This window comes from Anas acuta, chromosome 12, assembly GCF_963932015.1.
Source record: "Anas acuta chromosome 12, bAnaAcu1.1, whole genome shotgun sequence".
Taxonomy (NCBI): Eukaryota; Metazoa; Chordata; class Aves; order Anseriformes; family Anatidae; genus Anas; species Anas acuta.
Window position 1 is genome coordinate 3,450,140 of NC_088990.1, and position 19,684 is coordinate 3,469,823.

Below are 19,684 nucleotides of genomic sequence, written 5' to 3' on the forward strand. Positions count from 1 at the left end.
TTCTGCACTCCGGTGACAAACCCTCCCTGCTCTGCTGGCAGTGGCCAGCCAAGCCCCGCGGCATCCCCGGAGGCTGCACAGGGTCTGGTGGTGAAACACGGCTCTCACTCGCTCTCGGGGGAAGCGGGCATCCTGCTGGGACACCGGCGAGATTCCTGCCGCAGCCAAGCGAAGCAGCAGCGGAGACACAAGCAGATGCAGTGAGGTGAGCCCACGTTCTCCTATGCTACACTTGCTGACTTGTATTAGTGACGCCGTGGGTGCATTCTCCCTGTGAAGATCTGGCCAAATGTGTAGCTGTCAGGAAAAAAAAGCCCTAAAGCCTTCCAGGCACTGCTGTACCTTGTGAAAGCCCTCGCACCCTACACCCATCCTTCCTGCCTGAAGCAGGCTCCAAGCTTTTGGGGTGCTCAGGGGGTCCCCAGCGCCGCAGGAACTGTCTGCGGTGTCACTGCCCTGCGGGTCCCACTGAATGGGAGCAGGAGGCTGCATCCAGGCTGTGAATTGATGCATGTAAACAATAGATTCAAATGTGGAGGCTGAATGAGTCACTGCATTCCTGCATTCGAGTTGTGTAACAGGATCCAAATGCAGAAAGAGGACCAGCTAACTTAGGGAGTGGACCAGCTAGCTAATAACAATTATTCTTGGCAGGATTCAGTCCAGGAAAAAAAAAAGAGTTTAAACATGTACAGTATGCTCATAAAGAACTAATCCGCCAGGGCAGCACCAGGTCTTAAGCTTTCCTAGGGTCACTTGGCCAGTCTTCCAAAAACTGTTTATCAAATAAAACAGTCCAGGCATGTAAGGATAGCAGAGTTATACCAGTAAGATTCGTATGCCTCCAGTTAGCTAGTTTAACTGAATATATTTACATAAAAAACATGTAAGAAATTTCTCAGAATAAAAATCATGTTCACAATGTAGAAAATAATTTATACCCTTTCCTCTTCTCAATTCATTATTCACTCAAACTGATTTGCTTATTTGCTGTATCTTTAAAAAGCAAGAAAAACTTGTCAAATCACTATTGCAGAACAAAAATTTAGCAATTCTTAACACTTAGCACAGACTAAAATACTTCTCATTAAGAATGCTTCACATAGCTTAGTATTCAAATGGAGTTAATTTCTTCCAGAGAGAAACTCATAGGATAGAATTCAACTAGTTTAAAGATATTCAATAACCAAATGCTTACAGTTATTATAGAGATACAATGCTAAATAATGAAAGCAAAACCAAATAAAATCAGTAGCACAGAATAAGCAGAATACATACGGAGAGTGGAAAGAGTTCCCAGAGCTCCCTGTGACGCTGGTGAGAAACGTCTTTAGACAAGACAAGGCAGCCTCTGAATAAAGTACCAGGTTTTGCTTCATAGTTGCTGATAAAATCCAAAATAAGGCTGCAAAAACATTAGCTTCTACTGAAGCCTGCTTACTCACTACGAAGCGTCAAACACACCTTCATCCCACACTTAAAACGCAGATGCCGCCTCCTAATGAACTGTTTGTTGCACGGGGGGAATACCGTTATACAATAAGCAGAAGGCTATTTCTTGATGCAGAAACATAACTGGGTTTTGGCTCAGAGAAGTACAGCACTGCCTAGGAACTGAAGGGTTCTGCATTAAGAAACTGCCAAAAATAATTTGGCTGTTCAGAAAAAAAAAAAACACAAACAAAAAACTAATTAACAGGAAACAATCTGAAGCATACGTCCCTTCCTAAAGAGAAATTTCCACCTATGGATTTATTATGTTGTATAAATGCAGACCTCCTAATCCATCCCACCAATACATTACTGTAAGTCACTGAACCAAAGCTGAGAGCAAAGTGGAGCAGGCTAGTATCTGCTCAGCCTGAGAAACTGTGCTCTGATTTTAGCAGCTTTCATACCCTGAATACACACTGCATCAGTGGCTGGGAACATATTTGCATTCGCATGCTGAAAAAGCACAGATCTTGTAAAACATATTTAGGAACTGCTGAGACATGATACATGTATTGACTAATTCCGTAGGCTTTGGGAGAAAATTGGTCTTCACAGAAATGCTATTCTTATCACCTGAACAGTCCAACGTCATTCCCCTTGCAAGTAAAACTCCTTGTTCTGTACTGTAGATTTTCTAAAATTAAGGCTCAAAGCACTCAAAGATCTTTCATATATTCAGATTTCATTGAAACTCAGTGGCAGCTGGCTAGCGAGTTCCCTTAAAACCTTCTGCTCCCAATTTGAACAGGAAAGAAAAGAAATCGTCCTATTTACCATTCTGTGGGTCCATGTTGCTCTCTCTGGAAACAGCGGATTCCTCAGTTCCCACACACCAGTACATTCTGGGTCGTAGTTGTGAAGATTGCACAGGCAAACTTTCTGCAGCACTTGAAACTGAGTAGTGTTGTCCTAGCTGAGTGATCTCTGTCAATTAAGTGCAGGAACAGAGCGACTGCTAGTGAGCACCATCTTGAAGAGCCATAATTTACCCTGTTTAAAAATAAACGGCAAAACAAATTAATCATTCTAGTAGAGAAAGTGCAAGATGCTTATTCCCGTCTGAATGCTACTTTGCAGAAATGCACCCATCAGCCTATGCAAATATAAATACAATTATTTCCATCATGGCTTTGTTCAAAGAACACAACGTGAATTAACAAAGGAGACTAACAAAGTCTGCACTATAGAAAAGATAAATGTTCCCAATTTTTCTCCACCAAAGCTGACTCTTTGGTGAGTCTTTGGGTGGAGGGTGGTGGGGGTGGGCAGGGGTCACAGCTGCAGTTTCAGACTCTCCACAAGCTAGTGTAAAGGCAAAGCATTGAAACGACGAAACGCAGCTGGAAAAATCCTAAATGCAACCTCAAAACCTTTCCCATCCGCAAAGAAGACTGTGGATCTTGTGCAACTCCACCGTGAGAAACTGAAAAATAGTGACGTGGTTTCTGAGCCCATTCTCTATAGAATAAACAGAGCTAAGAGAAGCACACCAGCTTCTTTCCCCTCTGCCCAGTCCTAGAGAAGTCCAGCACTCTCGGAGCAGCAGGCTTCTTCAAACGCATCCAGAGAGGCAAACCAAGCCCCTAGGAGCTCTCGGAGGTTGGCTGCTGCTGTACAAGAGCTCGGAAGAAGACTGTACAGCTCAGTCTCCCAGGGCTCTGACTTCTTCAAATCTGCACACCTGCACATTTTCTCTCTCCCACCGCTACAGGTGAGTTTGCAGCATGTGCCCAGCCAACGCCAGCGCTCCTCCACTTTCTGCTTTCAGTTTCAGCCCGTGAACGCCTCTCAGATGTAACACAGTGCCCTTTACCTTCGATCCTGATTAGATTTTCTCATGCTCGGCGTGTGATGCTGAAGTTTTGATCCAATGTGGCAAAGCACATAGCCCACCTCGTGCTTCAGCAAGCAAGACCCAGGCGCATTGCCCCGTGAGCAGAGGTGGCATCCTGAGCTGGGATCGGGACCAGGGGACGCACAGGGACACGTGGATCCATCCCCACTCCCCAGGAAGCTGCTGCCTGCTCCTCCCTCACCACACAGCGTTTTAACAGCGAGCCAACACCGTTAAAAATGACTGAACGCTACATCAACTGTTTCCAGGCAAAGACTTGAGTTTTAGGCGCACTTAGAGCAAAACTGAGCTTCTGATGACCCCTACTTCATGGTGCCGGCAGCAGGAACCAAAACTCGCAGCCCGAGCACCGTGCACATCCTGCAAGCTGGGCAGCGGGCGAAGCCACAGCCTGCGGTTTGGCTCTGGGGTGTTTTTCAGAGACGGGAAAAATGATTTGGGTGCCACAGAGCAAATAACGACATGGACTGAGAGGCGTGGAGCAGGCTACAGGCAAGCGCTTTCACACTCCTCCACGGCTCAACACCTCCTTCGCGGCAACACGGCCGCAGCTCTAAGTGGCCGCAGATGGCCACACAGCCAAGCACCAGTGTGTCTGTCCGTCCATCTGTCTGTCCATCCCTGCCACAGACCACAGCAGACACGTGGGGGTGTCGGGGAGGCTGCTGTGCCTCCCAAAAGCTGTCCTGGTCGCTCCCTCTGAAAATGAAGGGGATGTGATGCTCGCAGCACTGAGCCCCTGCCTTCCCGACACCCTCACCATCAACGCGCTGAGCAGCTACATCAGAACAAACACTTCCCCATGCAAAAAAAAAAAACAAACCAACAAAACAACAGAATAACTCTTTTTAGCAGATGCTGGTTTTTGAAGCGTTTCCTTGCTGCACTACTGAGGCACACCATGTCTGAAGAGCTTTGAGAAAAATCACCCCGCACCCAATTTTTAAGTCTCTACCCGGATTACTGCGTGGGGTGGAACTTTCCTTGTACATAGTGAAAGGAAAAAACTTATATTTTTCCTGAAACTGTGATAGTCAGTTCCCTTTAACTAGTGAATGCTTCAGCTCTAAGTGCCTTAGTGTCACACAGCCCCCGTGCAGGCTCCTGTATTTCCCTATTTTGGGACCTTTGTGTATACACTAAAAGCGTCCCTGTGGTGCTGTTACCTCAAGCAAGACGCACTCAACTGCAACACGTGCAAACACCAGGTCTTAATTTGATTTAGGGAGAGAGAGTGACTGGAAAAACAGCACTAATTGAGTCCTACGGGCTCTGCAGAATCCCATTCAGGAGGGAGATGGTGAAGAACAGATCTGGGTGCAGGTTTACATCCCGCCTCGTGTATTCCCAGCATCTCCCCTGAGCCTCTCTCACTGCCAGCTTCCAGGTGATGCCCCAGCACACCCAGCTGTGCCTGGCATCACTTCCTAACCCATGAGCAATCTCCACAAACTTGGATGTTTCTGAAGAGCTCACTTAGGGCCCGGAGCTGTGGTGGACAAGGCAATGGGGTCTGGTGAGGCGGGGTGCCCCCAAAAGGGCTGGGCGAAGGCTCCCCAGGAAGCAGCAGCGGCTGCCCGGTGAGGAGCAGAGCGTGGCTCAGACCTGTCACCTGCTGAGGGCCTTTCGGCGACACGAAAAATCTGCGGAAAGCGGCAAATTGTGTGATTCTGTGAAATCGCTGCTGCCCCCTTCACAAAGCAGGCACCGAGAGCCAGCCACCCTGCGCCCTACCCGGGTGTAAAGCTCAGCAGGAAGCAGGAGCGTCAATCACACCCAGTTTCCCTTCAGGTCTCCCCTCTTCCTAGCGGCCACATGGAGGGGCCGAGAGCACCGAGGGGCTTTTCCCCGGCCCCGGCGGAGCCCCCGCGGCCACCCCGAGCCGAGCCGCCCCTCACGGCCCCGGCCGGGCTCCCTCCTCCCCGGGGCAGCGCCTCCCGCCCGCCGCTTGCTGAGGAGAAGCCGCCCCCCCCTCGCTCCGAAACTTCGCTCCCAACTTTTATTTCGCTTTTAGTTCTCTCCAGCTGCCCCCCTCAGCGTGCTCAGCGCCCCCCCTCCACCTCTCCCAGCCCCTCGCCGCCTTCCCCTCAGCGCGGCCCCGGCGGCGGGGGCAGGTGCGTGCGGGGCGGCGGGGGGCCGGGGGCGGCCGTACCTCCTGCGTCCTGCCGGGGCTCTTCTCCTCCTCCTCCTTCTTCTCCTCCTCCGGCCGGCCGCCCGCCTCGCTGTGCGGCTCGGGAGGCGGAGGGAGGAAGGAAGGAAGGAAAAGGAGCGGGGCAGCAGCAGCGCGGCGGCGCCTCCTCCGCCACCGGCCCCCGGAGGCCGCGGTGAGGGCGCGGGCGGCGCCCCGCGGGGCTTCAGCGCCCTCCGCCATGCCGTGAGGGGGCTCCGTCCTCACCGGGGCCCCGCGGGGTAGAAGGGGCTGCTGAGGGCTCTCTCCGCTCTCGGGGCACATCTACACTGGCTTACGCTGCTTGATTTTTATTTATTTATTTATTTATTTAGGAAATATTGGATTCTTGAGGTGAAGCAGCTGAAGTCCCCGTCTCTCAGCCACGTTATCTGGATGGCTTCGTCAGTGCTGCCACCACACCACTGTGCCCAGAGCGCGGCTGCCAGGCTGGAGATGAGTCCTGTAGCTTCGTGGTGGAGGCTTGGCCTTGCCGATACAGAGACACGTTGAAGGGGATTTACCAGAGTCCAACATTTATCTGTTTCAGAGCCCTGCCAAGGGCTTTCACTGAGACACAGTTTCACAAAGTTGATCATATTTAATAAAGTGACAGAACAGTTTCAGAATTGCTGCTGGTATATAATAGTGCAATATAATAGTGCTAATATACGATAACAGTGCAAGCAAAATGCTATCCCAGGTATTACTCCTTGCTGAAAGGTGCAGAGTTTACCAAGGTGTCCCTCTCTTGGTGAAGGAGGAGCACAGCCCATTGACTGCCTCTTCTAGGTTTCCAATTCCTTCTCCTCCCCAGCTTTTCTTTTTTTCCTCCCAACTTGTTTTTTCCATCTTTTTTTTTTTTTTTTTTTTTTTTTACACTAACCCTTATAACTCTTTTATATCCTAACCTTACCTGTTCCCTTCCTGGGGAGGCATTTAGCATGATTTGGGTGAACAGCTGAGTACTATAACCACGTGTGTTTAGTATGTACCTTTATTAATCTCATTATCATATTCAGGGAGTGTTAACTTTAATATTAATTTTGTACATAATAAAGCAAAAGGTTTCACTCAAGCACCACGGCCCTCACAACTCTGCCACCAAAACAAGGCCATCCCACCAACAAAAGACTCCCTCAGCAGCCTCGTACCGAGCCTGTGGCCCCCCATCCACAAAGCTGGTGTAAGAAACAAGAACAAACTGCTCAACTTTCAGCCCCTTTGCCCGAGGCTGGTGCTTATCAGTGACGCTGACAAGTCTGACTCGTCTCCACGCAGAGTTCATCTGAGATTTGTTTCTGTGCAAGTTGCTCCTTTTCCAGGTTGTGGAGCGGGTTTGCGCCTTTTAGGAAAAGCAAAGCAAGATCGCCCCCTTTCTTCCGAAGGTGTTAGTCCAGCTAGTGTGGCGTTGGACACGTCCTTTCCCCATCACAACCCAATTAATTTCCTGATACCAGGTGACTTTTATAAAACCTGGTACTACTACAACTTTATTTTCCCTACCCACTGGACCTACTAAGAGAACACCATTTCTGCATGACTTCTGTTTTGTTATTCATGATGATTCCTTAAATTATGTACACATATTTTTGTGTGTGTTTTGTTTGTTTATTTGTTCCCTGGCCCAAACCAAGAAATGGGTCTCTGATGATTTCCCGAGGAGGGAAAAAGCCACATCCATGCACTGAATGGCTGCTGCGGTCCGAGATTTGCTCTACGGTGCTTCTTTGCTATGCTCATGGAGACACAGAGAGGATGGGTCTTCACTGGTGCTCCTACCTCTGTTCAGGTGCCCACTCATCTGCTTTTAGCTGCAACCACGAGTGCTATCTGTTTAGCACCCTTTCCACTTTCTATCCAGTCTGCTGTCTTGTATGCCTCGCAGCCTGGCTCTTATCCAGAGCTTTTAAAAAACTTTTTTTTTTTTTTTTTTTTTTTTAAGTACCATTGCTTAAAAACCCACTGAAATCACATTTTTCCTTTTATTTTGATTGAGACTATAAATTCCCCTAGCAAGAATTTCTCCATTTTTTTCCAGCATATCTTTTCCCCCTCTTCCTGGCCTACGTCTCCATTGATTATGTTACAATAATTTGTATCTCCAGTCTTCTCCTTTCTAATGTTTGGTCACAAAGCTCCTGAGCAGTGCTGTTACCAAGTGGAAAATTCAAGGGGCTTGGCTTGCCCTGTGTAGGGAGATGACAGGTATTTGTGTCTTTTATCACACGTGTATTAGATGTGAAGAGAGTTAAAGACAGTGGCATTTTCTTGCTCTGGCCACACTGCAGATGAAAGAAATAAGACAGGAAAGGGAAGGTGTGGAGCAGAGTCTTACTAGTGATGGCTGTGTCACAAAGGGGTTTAGGAAGCAGCCAGCCCAAGGCAGAACATCCCATCCAGCAGCATGGTCCACAGTCCCTTCAAATTCTCTGTTTTGAGGCCCACCTCAGAAGGCAGAAAGGATCCATCCTGCTCTAAACTGGAAGGAGCTGTGCTTGCCCCTGCCCGCTGCAGCCCTGTTCTCCTTCCTTGCTCTACTCCCTGTAAGTGGCAAAAGTGACTGCTTAAAGGGTAAGCTAACAGACACACGATCCAGCTTTTATTTGTAGAGCACTGACCACACTTCAGCACTTCACTTCCCTTGCCCTTTTTAAAACAGGCTATTCTTCACCAATTGCAGAAATGAATCCAACCTAAGATTCCTTCAGAGTCCCCCAGTGAGATACTGAATCCCCACATACAGAAATGCCAACACACACTCTACATTCAGTCCTGCTGAGTGTAAAAGGTACCTTGAAATAAAGATACCTTGAAATTACGTTGCCTCTTGTGAGCCCCATGCATGTTTCTGTTTGGGGAATACTGCTGGGTCACTGAATCGAGGGAAACAGACACCAGGCTGTTCGAGGAAGAGCCCGCTGTAACTAGAGCAATACAGGGCCATTTTGTTTCAGAAGCACGAAACCTTAACTCTTTCCAGCGATCACTTTTATTAACACAATGGGCCAAATTCAGAGTGAAATAAGAAACGGTGGCAGGAGGACTGGGTTGAGTGGAAGCTACACACTGATGGAAAAGGTCTTAACGTGTGCAGTAGAGGGGCCGGAATTATCTCAAGGCACACTAATCAGTGTAAATAAAGTATTAATTACTCCTCTGTTACAATGAGTACACTCAGCAGAAGTTTCCCACTTCCCCATCTCACTTTGAGGCATACCAATATGTAGCATTCAAAAAGCGTTTCACAAAGTTAAACATTTATTAGGAACAAGAACTATTACAAAAAGATACCCATAGTCTAGATATATACAAGAGGTTTAAACATAGCATTTTCATGTACCTTTAGCTATAAAAATACATTAGATTAACTGTATCCTAATTTATAAATATAGTTCTTTAAAAAAAAAAGTAGTATTTCATATGAAAGCCTTACTGTGCAATGAAAGAATATATACCCTCTAAGGGGTTATTTTAAAGTTAGTGTCTAATGTTATATAACTTAGAAAATTCAGTGTGTAGAGTCAAACCCTGATTTATACAATAAGAGATACATCAACTTTTTAAAAACTTGATAAGGGAAAAAAAAAGTGTTGAAATATATATTATACATATAAAGCCAGAATACTAGGATTTTAAGATTTTCAGATGATTTCAGTTAAAACCACTGTTTATCAAAAGTGAATACAGAGATACATCAAGATAACCAGCCTTTTACTGTTTGCCTTACCTCCCTACTGTCTGACTGCAGCCCTAGAAAACCGTCAAGTAGGCAAAAGTAAAATATTTGTCTGAGAAGATGTTTGCGCTCTAAGTGTATTACAAAAATAGAAGCTTATTTACAATGTTCCCATTTGGCCTTTCATGGGGTAGGGAGGACATTTTCTTCACTGGATGGGGAGATTTACCTGTCCCACATATCCATGGGAGGACAGGCACTTAGTTGTACACAGCTGTTGGAGGTATGTCATTTAAGAAATTAAGCAGTGTTGAAGTGCAATTTCAATGTTCAACAACTAATAAGGAAGTTTAGGCTCATGCAAACTTTTTCCTTACTTACCACCACCCACCTTCCTTCCCCTTCTGAAAAAAGGTCCACTCACAACAGAACTTGTTACTGACTAGCTGTCTCTCTGATCACAGAAGTTACAGTTAAGTTCCTGCTTGCATTGGAGAGTAGAGGTTAGACTTTCATTCCTGCTTCAAAATCTGCATATGTACAGCTCCTGCAGACCTGGGACTTCCCATTCTCTTACCAGTGGTTCTCCAGTATAGAAACAGGAGGAGGGGGAAGGAAAGGAGTGAGCTCAGGACCTGACGACAGCAGGTGGCTTTTCATCAGTCTCCTAGTAAGTAATGTCTGGGTGTGCAAAGAAATTACTGCAGGAGATGCTAAGGCATGAACTCAATGTGACAGCCACTCCGAGGATTCTATTCGTGTACATGCATGCTTATATGACTATAAGCAAGAGACAACTCGAAGCAGTTTACTCCTCAGTGAAGGACCAGCTACAAGGTGACGACACTCTCAGAGGCATTTACTGCAGAGGTGCTGCGACATTAAGTCCAGCCATAGCTTATTCCTTGGTAACTCATTTGTACACCCACATCTTTAGCATTCAGTATGTGCTTGGGAGCACCTGCCTTTTTATACTGTACTTCCAGAACTCGATTTTAAGCTACATTCACAATGGAAAAAGAAGTGGTAAGAAGAGCTTGTTTTACTCTCATCATGACAGCTCTGGCTCAAAAAATGAAGAGATGTTCACACAGCCTGAAAGTGAAAGAGAGAGAAGGACAGCTTCTTGCAGCTCTTCTGCTCCCTCTCCCAGATCAGGAGGACTGGTGTGGGATGTTTTCTCTGGGGTATCTACCATGCTACATGTTTAGAATTCAACTCTGTGTCATCATGGTAAGTACAGTGCAAAATCCTCTTGCAAAAAGTGCTATAGTGAAGGTATGAGATACAATTGCGACTCATTCGGAGCCAGAAGGGCTAGCAAGTCAATAACTTGCATATGCAGCATGTGAAATGTGTGCACACCAAAACATCAGGTTCAAAGGACACTTTAAAGTCTAGCTCTGTTGGGTGAAATAATGGCCCCAAAAGAGTCCTCCAGGAAACTCCCATCAATCTCATTCAGGGCTAGAATATCACCAATATGGAGGATGCACATATCTTTAGAGAGACCAAGATAGCTCTTTCAAACAAAATTTCTTTAGATCCTTCCTTGAAAGTTTGCACTCCCATCCAAAACTTCATCTGCAGTCTTCACACAAACTCCATCAATGTCAGTTAGGTTGGATTAGCCCTACTACTCAGGTCCGTTCATGCCAAGAGAAACCCACATGCCTCTGAAGGTGTTTAACAATCAACTAATTGTTTCACAAACAACTAATTGCTAAAGGTACTGGAAGTCTCTCTAACATGCCCTCGATGTCCAAGTCCTTCAGGGGTACAGTTTGAAAGCAGATGTCCCGCTGACAGGTGACTGACCAGCATTTTAGTCACAGGTAGCAGACAGATGTACAGCCAGGGACTCGCGGAGTACACGTGTGTGCTATGCTGCCAGTAGGGTCAGTTAAATCAGTTTTCCAAGAGCCAGTTGACAAAATGGAGTCCAGTAGATTCAATGTTTCTAGAGGAAAAAAGTTAGGCGTTTCCATTTTCTTTCCTACCCCTCCCCTCCCACTTGCTCTGAATACACCCCCGATGTGTCACATTCAGAGTGTCAGCATTTTTAGGCCTTCTGTTTTCATGGACTCTTCTGGGAGAGTTTAATGGTGACTGTTTTCACTTCAGTATATTCTGCCAAGGCATATTCACCACTGGAAAAGAAGAGAGAGGAGGGAAAGGGACAAACAATTGCAGCATGTTAATGTGTGCTTCCCTAAGATAAGAGATTTCTGCACAAGTGCATCTTAGCCACAGATCAACAGCTGCTGCAGATAACATCAGGCCATTCAAACCAGATCCAAATTAACTTACATCAGCTATCATTTTGGCTCCCCACATGTAATAGTCTATGCACATGCATGTATGTACACACAACTACACCCTGTCATTACTGTGGTCACAGCTTGTGACTCTCAGCCTAGTGAAAATCAAGTACTATTGTGAGAAACCATACTTATGAACATACTTATCAGTGCTTAAACAATAACTAAAGTTACTTTTTCACTGAAAGTAGGCTTCTGTCAACCAGGAAACTGCACATCGGGGGGCACAGTTACTCCAGAAATCGATACTGATGAGAAACCCAACCACTGCATTGTGTTGTAGTTGGTGGAAGCTGCCCTCATTGCCATGCCTTGCCCAAGGGATATGCCCTTGACATCCTTTAATTAGCCAGGCAGTCAGGCAAAGCAAACCAAAAGGTCTCAACATGCATGTCTCTTTTGAAGATTCATTCATCTGCTGTGCTTAGCAAGTGAGGCGTCTGAATATCTCAGAGCAGAAGATGCACCAGAACAGTTACTGGAAAGGGTTCCTGGAAATAAATCTGCCTTATGAAAGAAGAGGTGCATCAGGTTCCTCTGTATGGTGTAATAAAACCCACCTCTCTCCTGTACAAGAAGAAAATTAAGATATAAGTCAGTTTCTCAAGTCTTCCTCTAACTTGTAGGATGACCTTGTTTTAAAAACGTCTGCATTAGTAACTAGAGAGCCGGAATGTCTGACAGCCAGCTGCAACAGGTCAGGCTGGGGAAAAGGGACAGAAGATCCTTCTGTGATTTCCTAAATTACAGGCAGGCTTAGAAGGTGGGGATCTCTTCTTGGAGATCATTCCTTGTTTTTCTAGCTCCAACACTTGAAAGCTAGATGTGTGATGCAGCTGTAAAGGGAGGCCTAGATACCAGCATGTAAAGATGGAAGAGGTTTGAGGTAGATACAAGTGGCCCCAGACCAAAGTGATCTAAAAATCCTTCTTGATCTAAAGATCTAACTAGTAAGAAAAAAATGCCTGCAAGTGGAATTTGCTGAATGGAAGCTGGCAATAGTTCATCAAGTAGATGAAAGTACTGCTACTCTTCTCAAATCTGTGCTTTATCTGTATCATGCTATATTGGCCTAGCACCAACCTATGGAGCAAGCTGCAAGCCTGATAGTTTAAAAGCAAATTCAACAATATTATCACCAAGTCACAATCACTACTGCATTTACCAACCACATATAAACAAAATACTGAGCAAAACTTACAGTTCTCTGCCATTGCCTGACATTTTAAAGCCACCAAAAGGAGCCTGTGCATAGAGTGCATTGTAACAGTTGATCCTATGATAAAAACATAAAAAGACAATTCAATACCAGGGAGAAGAAAGGTGATGACAACAGCAGCGTTACAAAAGGCTGAAATCTGTTACAGTTCCTTCACTTGAGAAATCAGATTTTAGCAATATCATCTTATTTTGCTACAGAAACAGAAGGCATTTGAGTAGTGCTCTGAGTCTGATTCATATCTCACTTCATAATCTCTAACAGCTAAGACATTCATGCTAGAGCTGGAATTTATGCTGCATTCAGATTCATGCATGAGGGTAGATGAAAGTCTGCCCCAGATTAATGAAGCGCATTCTGAAACAAACATGTTTACACAAAGTTGTCTAAACACTCAAAACCAGGCCCTACCACCCACTTCCAGGTATAGAAGAAGAGTTGGCCTCCATTAGACACTTGTGCCACAGGAAAAGAGAAGCACTAACCCCATTTCTGTAGAAACGGGTAGGAGGAGCTCATGCAGATACCTCCTCAGCAATTTAGGGAGATGAAATGGCTGAAGAGAGCCAGTTATGGCTTGGTGCTGTAGGACTGCACCTTCAGTACAGTACATAGATCCTTCAAAGCCCAACATCCCATTTTTATTTAAATATTTTTCAAAGAGGTGAATTCTTCTGGCACAAATTCTTGAAATCAGTCCTCTGTACGCACCAAGTTCAGAGACCAAATCAAATTCCTATCTTCAGTGGGGAAAAAAATAATCAGGATTCCATCTTTAAAACTATACTAATATAAAATAAGAAGTGTTTTAAGTAAAATAGCTACTTATTTTTCTGACAGTGGTACGATGCCATCTACTGCCCATAACGGTTTGTGCAAGACCCCAATTGATGCTACCTTAAGATCATAAGAGTTGCTCTTTTCTACATACATGATTTTGGAAGGCATCACATCTGGTGGAGCTTAGTACAATCCTTATATTTTCAGAGTTCTCCAGATGTAAAGAACTACAGTGACTGAATGAATAAATGCACCGTTTCGTGCCAGACTGTCTGGTCCTCACCACTTTATTTTGATGAATGGATGTTGCTTAGGAGAATATCAAGAATTAAACAGACTACTAACAAATCTGACCTCCAGCATTTATATGGGATTACAAATCATACAGCCCTCCCCACTCCCAGTAGACAAAAGCACAGCCCAAACTGCGATCTCACACTGCTTACCAGACAGTTCCTGATTGCAATGCAGAAGCCAACATTAACGCTCTGTCCAGATTCTTTGTGAACACCGCAGCCGTGAGTCCGTACTCAGTATTGTTGGCTCTTCTTATGACCTCTTCTATACTCTTGAACTTCATAATTGGCTGAACTGGCCCAAAAATCTGCACACAAATTAAACATTATCACAGGAAAGCCTTTGCTACTTATGGCAATTTTGAAGTAATCAGAATCAGCAGCTCTGTTTGGATATTATATTTGAAGTGTTATATACTAGCTTTTCTAGAAGTCAGTGGTTGAGTCTCTTATAAACTACTCACTAAACTGAATTTAAAGGAAGTACAGTGATGTGCTGCAGTGGTTAATAAATGCAAAGATCCAACAACTAGTGGATCATCTACAACAATCAAATAAGCAGTTAGATCTGGACAAGTTTCAGATGATTCATCCTTACTTCATTTATAATTCATTCTCCTTTTGGACTCAGAAGAAGTTGAATGCGCTTAAAAAGAAATTACTATACGTCAAGCATTGCAGGTTTTCTTCCTTGGCCTTAACTTTGCTTCTGCAAGTGCATGCAGTTAATTTGCCTGCAGAGCATTTACCACGGATGTGTTTGACCACAGACTTGGCATCCCAGGTTGGCAGTATAGAAGCAGAGCCAGCGCACACAATACTTCCCAATTTTGGGGATAGAACCTCCCATCATGAACGCTACTGAAGGTGGGGCCTGCATGGTCTTGCAATACAATAATCATTCCCCCACTGAAGGTGAGATAAAGTCTCACTTGTGCCCCATTGAGGGCCAGGCTAACCAAATTGCCTGGCTCTTTAGCCTATACAAGTGTTTCTATTTTTCACCCTTTTGGAAGATGCAGGTATTTAACTGGAGCCTTGATCCTAGGCAAAGAAAAAATGTGCATTTGCAACAAAACCGTATATGAATGAAACTGGATAAACCTCATGAATCATGACTGGGGATTTGGAGTCAGTTCATTAAAAAAAAAAAAAAAAGAAAGAAAAAAAAAGGCCTGTCATGGGATTTCAACTTTTATCCCCCTCTATTTTTAGAATGCAACTCATGCCCAGACTGACTGATATCTTTCCCAGGTTCCTTGGAGATTCTGCGGCAGATCTGAGACATCTAAATATTTTGTCGGGAATGAACAGTAAGCAGCCCCATAAAATGCACTAGGCTAAACTATAAAGAACAAGTGCCAGTTGGACTTCAGCAGCTACTTATTTTCCATTGGGGAACATGATGAAAAGTAGATTAACTATATTTCAAAGGAATATCACAGGATCTAATCACATGCAGCTTGTTCATTTTTTCTGCGTATGGATAATGGAAGCCAGAGTATTAGATCTGCATTTTGCTGGCTTTGACCATATTTCTTATTGGGAAAAAATGGTCAGCCTCAGGGGATTTTACTATGGGAAGAGAATTTGAGATTATTTCAGATGCTAACACTACTTGATTAATGTTCTTCAGTGGCAGCATAACAGGGCCATTTCTTCCCCGCTCACCAGCTTCAGGTCCCAGAGTTCTAGTTCCCTCTTTCTGCAATAAAGCAACTCCTTTTTACAAAGAAGTGGATCAAGAACACACATCATACTCTCCTCTATCACTTGGAATCAGCATGTACTGATATCAGCTAAGCAATTTCAAGTTTACTCAGCAGGAGGTGTGTAAGAGTACATGGCGCACACAGCCATCAGTCTGTACACAGAAGGAGTGTATAATTCTGTCTTCAGAAAACCTTCCAAACTACAGGACAACATGGAATTGCTCCAGCCTGATGCTACTTCAGTTATTTTTACTGAGCTTTAAAATCTAGGATTCTGTCAGAAACCAGTCCATCTCACTATCCACAAAAAGCACTTACAGCAGCTAAATCTAGATAAGGCGTTTGGTTTTATTTTCTGTTATATGAAGTTCTCTTAAAAGGAGACCCAAAAGCCTTTGGGTAATGATACCTACTAGATTTTTATGTGGGTTTGTTACTGTACAGGGAGCACACTCACAGGGCTACTTCACTTTTGGAAAACAAAATAAAATGGGGGAAGCAGCAAGGCAGTAGAAATGGCTGGCTGTCAGGCAGGCACTCCATTAATTGCACAAAAGAATAAAATGCTGCTAAAATATTTTGTCAGCATTTTTGCCTGTGCTGCTCTCCTCCTCACATCATCTCCCCCCCATACCACTCTGGATTGAAGCTCACCTTGCAGACACTTCATCAGAAGAATATGGATTTCACAGTTTTTAGGACATCGTAATAAGTAAAATATGTGAAATTTCTATTCTCCTTTCAAGTTTTCACTTCAAACCATGACCACACCTCTTTTCTACAGCTGCTTTTCCATTTACATCATGGAAATGTATCTAAAGGTTCGCGTGACTTGTACTGTACCTCTTCTTTGGCAATACGCATGTTGTCAGTGACCTCTGAAAACACGGTGGGTTTTATAAAGAGGCCTCTGTCTTCAATGGCAAGACCCCCACACTCCAGCTTTGCACCTTCTTTCTTCCCACTTTCTATCAGCTCCAGGATCTTATCAAACTGGTTTTGGTCAATCTGTCAGACAAAAAGAAAGAAAACATCAGTGATTTACCATCCTTGTTCCAGAGACTGAGACCTGCTGCTGCCAGGTTGTATGTCCAGGGACATATTTGCAGGGCACCGTTAGAGCAGGAAAGTTTACACCTCATCTATGACTGCAAGTCAGGCAATAAGCACGATGAAAGACAGGAGATGGGCATAGCCCTGAGCCACAGAAAACACATATGATAGCTTAATCTGATCTAATAGTTTGCTGCCACACGGAGGGAGTCTCTCCACTTTCCCTTCCGCAGCATCCCAAACACGCACTCCCGTGGCTCACTTCACACCAGCTCTGGGACGTACCAATTGTCCCTCACAGCATCCTTCTGGACAAGCTGTCCAGCTGTGAGATAAACAGGTTCACACTCCACTGGGTGATGAACAGGGTGAAGCCCAGCGCCCGTAGTGAACGGGGCTACATCTGGCTGGCAGCTGGTCACTTGGGTGACTTCAGAGCAACGACTGCACTGAAGTCATATTTGTAAAAATGGAATCACCTTTCAAGGATCTCAGAGACTAGTAGCATCCCAGCACGTTTTGGTTTTCTGCACTGGCAGGAGACATCCCTCCATCAACACAGCAGGCCGTGTGCTGGGGAGAGGTGCAGAAGCCCAGTACTGACCAGTACTGGTCCTTCTTTTGTGCTCCACATGCAGCTGCAGATACCATCAGCTTCCAAACAAAGGAACATGGCTGTTTGCACGATGCACAATTAAGCAATGAAACACCTCCTCGCAGCATGTTGCAGGTAGTCAAAGACTAATGGAGAACTTCAAACAAACAAACAAACAAAATCAACAAATCCATGGAGGTGAATTAAATAAAAGGCTCCACCGCTGGCTCCTGGTTGCCTGGGAGGTGATTCTGAATGCCAGCTATCACCAAATGCTTGTGCTGCTTCAGTACCCCTCCCTAGACATCTGCTTTCATTTTGGCAGGGCCAGTTGCCAGTTGGGACTGTTTACACGGAGCGTTCCACGCTCGACTCCCCCAGATTACAGACTATATCCTGTCCCTTGTTAATCCTGGCCACACACAATCCAAGTTTTCATGCTTGCAGACAAATATCAAAGCTTCAGGAGGGTGTCCTTAGGGTACTTCTGGTACACAGCAAAACCAGAACAGCACATCTCCTGCCACACAGATGTGCATATCACATGCGCTGTGGACAGCTTGTACTAAGTGCTCGTGTTCTCTCATGTGTTATGATGCTACCCAAGAAAACACTTGATACATGCTACTGCACAAAGAAATGCGTGCCCTCGTGTAGGATACAGGGTGTCACATAAGTAAGCTTGGCAGGTGTCACGCATATTGTCTCTTTGCCTGGTTGCTTAGCTGCCAAATGTAAATAATTTGAAAATATCTGCAACTGCTTTCCATCCTGGCATGTCTGTGATCCAGACCAATCCAGTTCATCCACTTCACAACACAGAAAACAAAACAAGGATATTTATACAGCTGTAACTTGTTGCAAGGCAAACTACAGTTAGATGAAAAGACACTGGGGAAAGAAAACATTTGTAAAAATGACATGCAAGGGTGGAACTGTTTGTCATTGTAACCAGAGCTTGCAAGGCTTGTTTAAATCCTGTTCCCTACTCCACTATTATTTATGGTTTGACTATTGCCTTCTATTAAAAACACACTAGTAGAGCAAATTCTATTTTTTGTCCATCTAATTCAAAAAAGAGGAAGGCTTTTAAAGATTGCTGTAATGCTGAGAACCCCCAAATCTTCACGTCTTGCTTCATTTAAGTCAAGATTGCCAGAAGCAGTTTTTCCTTTTCCAAACCTAGCATTTGTAATCCTACAGAATAATCCCACAACTGTGTCCAACAGACTGACACACGCTCTTTCTACTCACATATTCTACTTTCAAACTTTAATCCTAACATCCACAAACAACTACGGTCTAAGGAAAATATTCACCGTCTCAAAATTCAAGCAGTGGGGTTTGGGCTGAATAACTTCTGGCTGGCAAGTACCACACAGCAGCTTTAGAGCTTATTTTCTTCCTGTAAACCATCCTTTATAGTCCAGAAACCCCAGTACTTGGGGCTTTACAGCAAGAAAACCAGCCTAGTCTTGTTCTGATTTAATCCCTGTTTTGTCCACCAGGACCTTAGTCTTACCTAACGCAGTCTGCTGTTCACAGCTCTGTAAATGCTCTGGTTAACCAGCCAGCCATCTGTGCAGATTTACTTTATTCTTTCCTATGATACAGCTCACAGGAATCCAAAGTTGAAAAATGCCCTTGGTCTGTTATTTGAGGTTGGCACTTTACTCAAACAGCCCTGATTACCCCTCAGGTCTCTTGTGGTGTCCTTTGAATTCCAGCCAGCCAACACAGTCAGACACATGTGAGCTTTGGAGAAGTCACATCAGAAGCATGCCTCACTTCTTCTATTTAAACTTAATACTGTTTAAATTTGACTTAATTTTGATCTGAGAAGCGCAGTTTATATCAGCATAACCCAATATTGCAGCTGACACAGTATTTTCCCTATACCCACACCACAAGCATCCATGCCAGTGCACGGTAACACATATCAGGGAACTGATCTGACTAAAACGTTTCTTCCTCACCTCCAAAAAGGCTGGTTCAGACCTGAATCAGCCAGTTCCCCAATCTAGCTTATAAACGCGGTACACTATAGGAAGGAACAGCTGCAGACAGGCCCTATTTTCCAGGACTAGCTTACATCAAGTTCTCACCGAGCAGTACTGTCTGTCCCACTCCAGGAGGTCCCCTGCAGCTACCCAGAGCACTGTGCTCAGCTTGGTTTCACACAGCACCAGCTCAGGGCTTGGGCTGCAGAGATCTCCTGTTTCACGCTTTCTGAGCTCTGTTTAAATTCCTGGTCCTGTTGTCTGGCTAAAAGCACACGGAGCTGGTGAAGGAGCAAAAAGATGACGGGCTGCAAACCCCAGAGCCTAAGGGCTGGCTCCAACTTCTTCACATTGCTGGCATCTAAGCCGGCGATCGTCTCAGAATGGGGGCTGTACAGCAGCCTCTGTACAGGTTTTGTTCGTCCTCTGACCCACAGAAGGACAGTAAAAGCAATGACCTGGATCTGAGGCAACCGAGGGCCAAAGCGGAGAGATGAAGGGCAAGAGGAAGAG

The 19,684-nt window shown here is 45.0% G+C and overlaps 2 protein-coding genes across 4 annotated transcripts in view; both read right to left on the bottom strand.

Moving 5' to 3' along the window:
* Nucleotides 1–5,643, bottom strand: part of LRRK1 (leucine rich repeat kinase 1) — a 75,471-nt gene extending 69,828 nt beyond the window's left edge. Inside the window, exons 1-2 of one of the 3 annotated variants that reach the window (XM_068696171.1) lie at nucleotides 5,502–5,643; nucleotides 2,269–2,484 (exon numbers count right to left, since the gene is read on the bottom strand). In XM_068696171.1, the coding sequence (XP_068552272.1) occupies nucleotides 2,269–2,335 (67 nt within the window). In that variant the 5' untranslated portion in view covers nucleotides 2,336–2,484; nucleotides 5,502–5,643. Of the gene's footprint in view, nucleotides 1–1,278; nucleotides 1,920–2,268; nucleotides 2,485–3,307; nucleotides 4,056–5,501 lie in introns of those variants that run through there. The other 2 variants (XM_068696173.1, XM_068696174.1) reach the window with 2 other exon arrangements.
* Nucleotides 5,644–8,759: 3,116 nt separating this feature from the next.
* The window catches only part of ALDH1A3 (aldehyde dehydrogenase 1 family member A3), a 36,336-nt gene continuing 25,411 nt past the window's right edge, over nucleotides 8,760–19,684 (bottom strand). The window contains exons 10-13 of the mRNA XM_068696177.1: nucleotides 16,367–16,531; nucleotides 13,962–14,119; nucleotides 12,718–12,792; nucleotides 8,760–11,345 (exon numbers count right to left, since the gene is read on the bottom strand). Coding sequence (XP_068552278.1) covers nucleotides 11,273–11,345; nucleotides 12,718–12,792; nucleotides 13,962–14,119; nucleotides 16,367–16,531 — 471 coding nt within the window. The 3' untranslated portion in view covers nucleotides 8,760–11,272. The remainder of the gene's footprint in view (nucleotides 11,346–12,717; nucleotides 12,793–13,961; nucleotides 14,120–16,366; nucleotides 16,532–19,684) is intronic.